Raw genomic sequence first — 10,350 nt, 5'->3', positions numbered from 1 at the left:
AAAGACCAAACATGCATGAGCGCTGGACCATCTGTACATAACAATTAATATTTTTACAAAAATATCCGCATTCATAATTCACACTCTCGTTATTTATGAAGAATTTTAATAAAAGTCCGACTGGTAACAGACCAACACTTAATTATTGATAATAATCATAATAATGTTGACCACCACCACCAGCCGTCCTCCGGAAATGGGCACGAGGTACATGCATCTTTCCCACCCTTACAAAGTTCCTCATTACAAAAAGTATTTAATAATTTAAAAGAAAATCTGATAGCAATAAATCGAAATGATGATTACTAATCTACCAAACTTTAATTACAAAGGCTGCTTAATAATGATAATAACAATAATAGTGTATACAAAAATTTTAAAATAAATAATTTTATATTTACATCTTTACCCCGCAGAATGGAAAGGGAAAGAAATGACTGGGAGTTGAATGGATTAAAAATAATAAATTTTAGCCTCACTTAAAATAAGTGAAATTAAAAAGTATATATATATATATATATCAAACTTCAGAAGGTTTAAAATCATAATCAAAAACTTTTTTTTTTCCCAAGAATGCTACATGAATCTCAAGTTTCAGATGCTTGACAGCGAATGACTATCTCTGTCTTCAATTACTTTGTTAATTTTTTCAAAAAATATTTTTTTATTATCTTCACTTTTTTTTTAATAATAACATCACGTGATAATAAAGAATAAACACACTACAATTATTAAATATGAAGATCATTTTTCTAAAAATGACAATAAAAAGGGCATGCAGCATGCCTTACTTAAATACACACCATGTCTCTGCCACTTTTGCGTTTCTCATCAAACCAATGGCCTGAGAATCTCATCTTAAACAAGTGATATATCAACTAAAATATTGAGGCTGAGGCTGTGTTATGGATCTTTGAGCAATTAAGAACAAGAACTAAGATCCCAACCTTTAAACTCAGATCTCACTGAAAATTCTATTAAAATCAAGCAATCAATTACCAGTTTTCTCTAAATCAAAGAGAAATAGCACTATGAACTCAAATCTCTACTCAATCATCATTCATCAAGAGTTCCACAGACTCATTAACAATCAACAGCAAGAGTTTCAGGGACAAATGCTAAAAAAACAATAAGAAGATAACTAGGGAAAATTACTTCCCAAATCCTGTACTGAAAGAAGATCCACTCATCGGAAGTTCGCCGGAAGATGGTCGGAAATCCTTCAGAGCTTCATTCCATTCAGAACCAGGCCCAACCACTCACAGACTACACATACCCCTTCCCCTCTTTCTTTCCCTCTTTAATGTTCTCTTTCCCAGCTGGATTAACAGATCCATTCACCATTCTTCATAATCTCTTATTTCATTGGTCCACGTCAGCTCTTTGTAACAAACCCGTCAAGGCGCGAGCTTCTCTTCTTCACCCTCTGTCCACGTCCACCAATCGTTGTCTCCCTAGCCTCATTCCTCCAATCAGGATTCAAATAACTCCCTGCTGATGTGGCTGGCAGCCTCCTTCTCAAGTGCTCACTATTTAAAATCTCCATCACTGGCGCCAAGCTCTCTCCCGCCATAACAGGCTGCGCCATTGTTCTTATTTATAATTACCTTTCAAAGTGAAGAGGATCAAACCCAACAGCATATCAAAAGAGGAAGTAGTTTCTGCACAAGGGGACTGATGAGGCTGGATCACATTTGAGAATCTCTCCATCAGCTGTCACCGTGTAGGATTCGGGATCGACACTGATCTTCGGGAGAGCGTCATTGAGCTTCATGTCGAGCTTTGTAAGCCTGCGAACATTACCGACAGCTTCCACCCGCTTTTTGAGACCATACTTGGTTCCTACATCGGCTTCTTTCGCAAGCTGCACAAAAAAGGAATTTCAGCACATGGCAGATAAACTAGAGATCTTTTCGAATGTGTTCATAGCCTTCGAGCAAACTGATTATCAGACCGTAAATTAATCACTTGACAGAATTCAACTGTAAATAAACGAACAAAACAAATGCTGATTTCACTTGCCTTGCTCACAAAAGCAATAGAGTTAACGCTTGCAGCCTTTCCAAATGCACCAAACATCGGCCTCATCATTACCTGTGTGCTCAATAGGTCAAAATGTTCAAAAATGAGGATCTATGCAAAAATCATGTGCAAGAATTGCTTTGATTGATAGTAGATCCACAAGGAAAATGCATGGCCAGCTAGTGAGAAAAAAACATGTGAATGCAATTTAGAAGTCTTGTATAGTAGTTGAAGAATATGATACCGGTTCAGGTGTAGGAATACTAGCATTTGGATCACCCATGTTGGCCCATGCAATCACACCACCTTTGATCACCATTTCTGGTTTGGCACCAAAGAAAGAAGGTTTCCACATGACAAGATCAGCAATTTTCCCAATCTGTTCCAATCAAAACTTATTAGATCCAAACTCCACCTAGATTAAGACAGTAACACACATCAGCATGAAATATAGAAAAGGGATTTAGTTATCTGGAGCTCACAATTAAGATGTAGAAACTTTGAAAGGTGTTAAAAAAAAAATTGATTGAATAGGAAGCATATAAGCTCCTAATTACATGGTCAGGGAAAAATATGATACCTCAACAGAACCCACATAATTAGAAAATCCATTAGCTATAGCTGGATTTATGGTATATTTTGCTATATAGCGCTTTGATTCGAAGTTGTCGTTTTTCACACCCATTTGGTTCAATTGATCTTCCTCTCTGCACCTTCATCTTGTCAGCTGTTTGCCATGTTCGAGTGATTACCTGAGATAATTAATATGCAATTAACCATAAAAGAACAGGTGACATGAAAATCAGTCCTCAATTCTTTAGCTCATAACATCAATTTGCTGATAGACCTAACACATAAAAATGTGATGACTATGATGATAAACAGGAAAATGCAAAAAAATTTGTCAATGGAAAATAATGTCTGTATTTTGTGAAAAATCCTGTCTACAACAAGCAAAAATATGAATAAACTATGTTAGTAAGCAATAGTAAATTAGTAACACCAATCTTATGTGTTAAGGTGACAGTAAAATTATTTTAAAATACCTCTCCAACACGGCCCATACCCTGTGAACCAGAAGTTATAATACTAATGGCACCCATATCATGCAAGATGTCTTCTGCCGCAATTGTTTCAGCGCGTATATGAGACTCTGCAAAGGCCACATCTTCCTTGATGTTTTTATCAAGGTGGCGGGATACCATCTGCACAAGTTAAACAGTATTTTAGAGAATATAGAGTGAAAATCAATAGTTATGAAATATGTGTATTCTTTTACCAGCATGCCAAGGTGCTCATCCACAGTATTTGAAGTAAAAGGTCGGGTTGGATTTGTTGATGAAGGCAATGCATTTTTCACACCACAAACTTTGATAATATCCGGAGCATGACCACCACCAGCACCTTCACTGTTTGACGCCATTAAAAAGAAGATTTTGTCAACAGATAATTTTGTTGATGATAATCTTGAAAAAGAAATGTCAATTACTGGCAGGACATTTTATTCACAAGATAAAGGAACAATAAGCATTACCAAAAAAAAAAAATATATTGAACCTCAGAAGAATGGAATTGTTGTAACAATAAGTATACAAAATTAAGTTCTATGGCAAGTGTGAATACTTATTGTTCTTGAATTTACAAAACACACTACCTGTGACAAGTGTGAATTGTTCTTTCCTTAAAGGCATCAATGGTGTGTTCCACGCAGCCAGATTCATTCAAAGTGTCTGTATGGATGTTAACCTAACCAAAATAATGAAACATGTAAGACACAATATCCCATTGCACTCTTCAACTACAGACGTAAATAACTTGCTTACTTGAATGTCAAATATCTCAGCAACTGTCAAACAATTATTTATAGCAGCAGGAGTGCTTCCCCAGTCCTCTTGAAGCTTTAAACCCATAGCACCTGCCTTGACAATTTCAGTTAATCCTTCTGGTTTGGCACTATTTCCCTGGTTAATACATCATAAAGATTGATTACTAAGGGAATGAAAACAAACATTGCTTCAAACATAAAATTGTAATAAAGTTTGATGATAAAGCACCCAAACACTGAGGAAGGTTTGGATGCATTGAGACAAAATTCAGTGTACATAATTGAGCCAGCAAAAGATAATGCACCAGTTTTCTCCAAAAAGAAGGCATAACTAACCAACCAAACAGAGCAGTACGTAGTGGAAAGACAATGAAAAGTTGCACAATGAAAGACGACAATGTCCTGTGAACTCTGCTGAGGTGACATCTAGAAGTTTTTCAGATACAGCAGTGGGTGCTCTACGTTTCAATAAACATAGAGGTTTATTCATTCTTAGAGAAACTTGACCTTCATTTATGAGACTGCATCTCACTACTTTATACAGAGAAAAAGAATATATAACTATACCTTGCCAGTGAATCCGATATTGACTGGCAGGTCATCAGTTGACTGCAGCATTAACTGCATATGACATGGGGATGTTGTGCAAGTAGTGGCACGAGTTCCATCCGCAGGTCCTGTCCCACCTCCCACAAGTGTAGTGATACCTGATATCAGGGTTATTTGGGTCTTCAGAGACATAATGTTGCAAAATAAAACAGGAAGTTTCAGCACATGGCTGAGAGGTCCAATTAATTTATATGATTGTGAAGTTATATTTTTATAATCATCAAACAAATATTAGAATGAGAACTTTACATGAAACAATATTTTAGGTGCTGGTAACCGTTGTATCATGCCAAGCAAGTAAGAGTAAAGACCATACCACTTGCTATAGCCTCTTGTGCCAACTGAGGACATATGAAGTGCACATGACAATCTATGCCTCCAGCAGTTACAATCATGCCTTCGCCTGCAATAACTTCAGTGCTAACCTGCATTTAGATATTTAGTATCCCATAATTTTTGCAGAAATTACCATATTCACTAAAATCTAGAGCCAATGCTGCATATGTGGAAAAGTGGTCACCCCAACAATCATATCTCCTGAAACGCCATCCATGATATCAGGGTTTCCAGCCTTTCCAATAGCAATAATATATCCGTCTTTGATCCCAATATCAGCCTTGTATATTCCTGTATAGTCAATAATTACGGCATTGGTGATAACAGTATCTAAGCATGCCGAGGTTGGATAGCCTGCTGCCTGTCCCATTCCATCACGCACAACTTTTCCAGCTCCAAATACACATTCATCACCATACACTGCAAAATCCCTTTCAATTTCTGCATATAATTCAGTGTCGCCGAAGCTTTATCTTATCCCCACTAGTGGGCCCATACTTATTTGCATAGTCTTCGTGTGAAACTTCTATAATTTCAAAGAGGATAATGGCTGCCATCATGTGGAATGAATTCTCAATAACACCTTCACTGCAGCAAAAAAATCAATTGAGTTTTTATGAATAAATCACCTAGCTCTCAATTAAAAAGCATTGGAACAATAAAACCATCCAACTAGCAGTTAACTTCTGAGAAGGTATGATAGGTCATAGCCATCAAACTGATCCTAAATAAGTTCCGAAAATATATAAATGAGACTAGAAAAAGAACAATTGACTGAAGTAACTGAAAACTGAGTGTCTAGGGTATCTACACCTTGCATCTGGTTCTTCTTCATTCCCAAACCCTTTAACTTTGACATATTCCATCACTTCATCAAGCTTGGAATAATCAACAGGGCCATCCACAATACCATTTCCACCTCTAATAATTTTATCCCCTCCAATGCTGACGACGGTCACATATTTGGCATCCCCTGGCTAAAAAATGGTACTTTAGTGAAAGGCATTGTGTAACATGATTCCAAACAGAAAAGTATTAGTGGCAAAGCATCTAATAATAAAGAAGGCATGCATGCTAAGAATATGATGAAAATTATAACTGAACAAAACTATACAAAAACTGCTGTATGCAGAATAGAATTTGGATTGGATTAAATTAAGAAAACAATTTACATAATATATAATATAGTGCACAATTTTATTAAACATAAAGGCAGCAAACAAAGCCTGGTGCAAAAATGGAACTATACACCTACATTCTAGCCACTACGGCTAGAGTAAGTGGTGCCGGCCAATGAAATACCATGATATCAGCATCTTGGCTATACATAGAAACCAAGATATAAAGCTGTTAAAGCAGAAACTTGAATTGTGAGGAACTATTGAGTCAAACACTTCAAATTTAATTGTGTGAAAACATTATTTGAGATGCTATTTTAAAAAAAACCAGAATTATACAGCTTTGCATTTACCAACACTCAGATAGTGAGTTGATCACCATCATAAAGCTGCTGTGCATGTTTCAGGGTTCGCTAACCATTGTAATACATGCTCTCTCACACCTGCCAACTTATTACAATAATCAAAAAAATGGACAGGAACAAAGCTATATGGACCGCAGGATATGGATGTGTAAATTTAAATAGTTCAAATGCTAAAATTTTACATTGTTGTCGTCACCAAGAGGCATGTTATTGCATAAAATGCAAGTAGACCATGGAACAAAAGCAAATATAATGCATGCCAGACAAAATACCAATTAATACACTCTGTTATAATAGATAAATTTATTTATGAAGCAATTCAAAATGCCCATTACCTCAAAACGAGTAGTAGTCCCTGCACATATATTTAACCGCATACCATAAGCTTTTCTTCTATCAAAAACCAGGTAGGGGTTCACCTCAATAAAGTGATAATGGCTTCCTATCTGAAAGTGAAATTTGGTGTTAGAAACTAACCTCAATTGGAATTTGTCAAATTTTAGTTGGAAAAAATGCAAAGAAAACTATTTCAAACTCCAGGCCAAACCAGTCTTGAGTATTCCAGATAAAAACAAACACTTGTAATTTGGAAAAAGACTATGACCTCCAAGAAAATCAGAATAGTGTTTTATTCTGATCAAAATAACTCAGTATCAATAAACATCTTTTGACACTTACTAAGACTCAACAAGGATGAGTATGAAGAGAATGACGAACAGACAAAGTTTGAATTGAGTGAATATGCCAATTCAGCATACGGTCTTGTTAGATGTGGATTGAAATAAAACAAATATGCGATTTTCGCACTCATATGTTTCACTGAATTTCTACTGATGATCTATGAAAGGAGATAAAACAAAAAAAAAAATCACCTGAATAGGCCTGTCTGCCTTGTTTACAACTTTCAATCTAACAATCTTACGTCCCACATTCAGGATGATCTTCTCATCACATCGACATATGAATTTACCAGGAACACAATCAGCACCATCCACCACAAATTTATCAAGTGAAGGAACTGCAAAGGATTGATCAATTTCCACCTCAATATCATTCACAAAAAGATACTCTCATGCACTACTTTAACAAGGTAAAGTTGATGTAAGCAATGAAATGAATCAAGACATAAATTGCAGCTTCTTCCAGATTGTGACTAGTTCTACAGTATGTCAAACATAAATTGACAGTTTCCTTGTATGCAAACTCCAGTCAAGCATTTTATAATTTTTACGATGTATGGCCATAATGTCTATTGGGCATAGAAAATTGTTTGACAAACAGGAAATTCACCAACTTAGTATATTGTGAATATAATGCTATCTGAAACTCGTAAAAGAACATTAAAGAAACCCCACAAAATCATATAAGATGTAGTTGAAAATCTACGGCATAGATAAAGCTAAGGGGGAAAATTCACGATTATACCAAGGAAGATATTTCAAGCAAATGACTAAATTCTAAGGTTGATTAAGTTATCTTCTGCACCAGGAAAAAATGAGCCATGTAATGCCAGCTCCAGATTGCCATTATCACATGCAATAGGATCAGGTATGGTGATCAGCTTCGTTCCATCCAAGAACGTGCCCTCAACCTAATGCAAAATGTATTGTAAGTTAGATAATATTTTGTGAACAAATTGTAAAACTTACACGGTAATATGAAAAATTATTTTGAACAAAACAAGAAGGAAAGATGAGACACATGAATCATTCTTCAAGTATCAAACTTAATTCCTCCTAAAAGTGTCAATAAGACTACAAGCAAGTGTGGAATATAGGGTGTTCAGAAGATGAGTACCTGAACGCAATCTAGAAGATGTGGAACAGCTGGAAGAACTTGTCGCCTACAAAAAGTAACTAGAATGAGCTCCTGTTAACAAACTCTACACCAGTTTCTATAAGCAATAGCAAGCAAAGTAAACAATGCAACCATAAGAACAGTAATTAATAATTGTAAACATATCTTAATTTGTTGGACCTCCATCAATATAAGGTTTCACAAATGTTTCCACTGAGAACCCAAGGCACTTGACTTACCTTTTCTAACTAATCAGAAGAAACCAGAAACATTGAAGCTACAATAACCAATATCACTGTCATTTCTATGACAAAACCAGAAAAGAATAAAATAATAACATAATCAATCGCTACTAAATTTCAAGTAACATGTTCCTTCAAAAAGACAGCATCAGAAATTGCAATGTGGTGCTCAAAAAAATTTTTGGTCATGACACTGCAAGTTTCTCTAAGGCTCAAACTGGTTTACATGACTGCTGCATGAATCCAAGCAAAAACTTCACAAGCTGAAGTCAGCCAAGTGAACAATTGAGGAAGTTGTAGGCGAGCAACACATAAAAGAACCTAAACAAATGATTGATATCCAAGACACCAACATACAAAATAAATACACCATCTAATGTTACTGCTATTCACTTTGCAAATGCCGGCATTTCATATCAATAAATGATAGCTACATTGTGAATCAAAGTGATATTTAGGATAACTCAATCAAATTAACTCACCTCCCAAGAAGCCATTTCCCGATGTCCATTAACTCTGCAACAGACTTGTCGCCATCACGAACAAACTCCAGAATCTACAAATTAATGGATGAGTAAAGGAACAACATTCTCCAAGTCAAACATTAAAGTGATCTCTCAAAATTGAACAATGTCATAGTCCAGCACACATTAAAAATATCAGTAAACAAAAAGTTTCTGAACTCACATTGACCCACCATTATTACATTCTCAAATAACATTAAGCTTAATTTCTATAAAAATAAAAATAAAAATAACAACAGGAATTGAAGGACGAAAAGAACTTGAGATTACCTGAGTTGCTATAAGAGCGACAGCCTCGGTGTAATTGAGGCGGAGGCCGCGAGCCAAGCGCTTCTGTGCAAGAAACCCAGCCTGGTGCAGGGCCAACTTCTCAACCTCTCTCGGTGCCAACCTCATGCTTCCAACTTGCTCGTTGAAATGCCTGACTGGAATCAAACAATCAAGATCCAAAAAACAAACATCCAAGAAGGAAAGTGCAAGCGGTAGTTCTTGCTATGAAGCTGATCTTGCGAAAATTCGTGAATACAAAGAGGGTTTCCACTCAATGCAACCACGACCAAGATTCAAGAAACATAATATCCAACAAAAATGTGATTCTTACTGTGAAGCAGATCAATTTGTTTGTGAAAAATGCGTGGATTGGAAGGGTTTCCACTCGATGCAACCAAAGTTTCAAGAAACAAGATATCCAGCAAGGAAAGAGGGAGCGATGGTTCTTGATATGAAGCCGATCATTCACTCAAATGTGTTTGTGAAAATGCGTGAATTTAAAGAAAGTATGCAAACAGCGAGGGCTTCCACCATTAACGGAGAAATGTAAGGAGTGATGAGCTCACGGGTGGTGACTGCGCGGGGAGCCCCGGCAGGTGTCGGAGAAGAAGACTGGAGAGCGGCGCAGAGGTTGGCGAGTCCTAGGGCTTGATTGGGAGGGGGTAAATGAAGGTTTGTAAGGGAAGGTTATTGACCAACCTTTGCTTGTATCCAAGGTTATATGGAAGATAGAGTAGTTGAAGGTTAAATGGATGGTTGAAAAACCTCTATTTAACCCCATTTTTCAACTCTTCAAATTAGAGGGTTTTGGAGGGTTGAACTTTTTTCATGACCAAAATATTCTTTTTAAAATTAGTTAATTATATGCATGCCCCATATTAAAATTTTAATCCCCTTTTCAACCCTCCGAATTGGGGGATTTTGGAGGGTTGAACTTTTTCTATGATGAAAATACCCCTCTTGAAATTAAGTAATTACATGCATGCCCCCATATAACAAATTAGATTTGATGTTTGTGAAAAATAAAATAAATAGTAATTTTTAAATAAAAATATTTAATTAATAAAAATAATATTGTAGGTATAAAATACAATTTATAGCGTCAAGGGCATTTTTAGTATTTTTTTCAATAATTCTTTTCACATCAAAAAAACCTTAGCTTGATAACCTCCATTTACCTTTGCCTTCAATCCAAATAAAGTATAACTTAAAACCTCCTTTAAAACATTACTTTACTTTCTT

The 10,350-nt window shown here is 36.0% G+C and overlaps 1 protein-coding gene across 1 annotated transcript; it reads right to left on the bottom strand.

Annotated features, from left to right (window-relative positions):
• Positions 1 to 1,016: 1,016 nt before the first annotated feature.
• On the bottom strand, positions 1,017 to 9,804 carry LOC120270146 (urease-like). The gene is given in 20 exon segments (XM_039277169.1): positions 1,017 to 1,864; positions 2,023 to 2,094; positions 2,267 to 2,401; positions 2,603 to 2,696; positions 2,698 to 2,774; positions 3,069 to 3,227; positions 3,302 to 3,431; positions 3,677 to 3,768; positions 3,846 to 3,983; positions 4,415 to 4,554; positions 4,773 to 4,881; positions 4,977 to 5,255; positions 5,257 to 5,380; positions 5,606 to 5,769; positions 6,611 to 6,721; positions 7,148 to 7,293; positions 7,761 to 7,866; positions 8,073 to 8,118; positions 8,797 to 8,870; positions 9,109 to 9,804. Coding segments are annotated over 20 exon segments (2,544 nt in total). The 5' UTR covers positions 9,235 to 9,804; the 3' UTR covers positions 1,017 to 1,642.
• Between the last annotated feature and the right edge of the window lie 546 nt (positions 9,805 to 10,350).

Source organism: Dioscorea cayenensis, chromosome 10, assembly GCF_009730915.1.
Source record: "Dioscorea cayenensis subsp. rotundata cultivar TDr96_F1 chromosome 10, TDr96_F1_v2_PseudoChromosome.rev07_lg8_w22 25.fasta, whole genome shotgun sequence".
NCBI lineage: Eukaryota > Viridiplantae > Streptophyta > Magnoliopsida > Dioscoreales > Dioscoreaceae > Dioscorea > Dioscorea cayenensis.
Note: the sequence above shows the minus strand (reverse complement) of the source record. Positions and strands in the feature narration are given on the sequence as shown.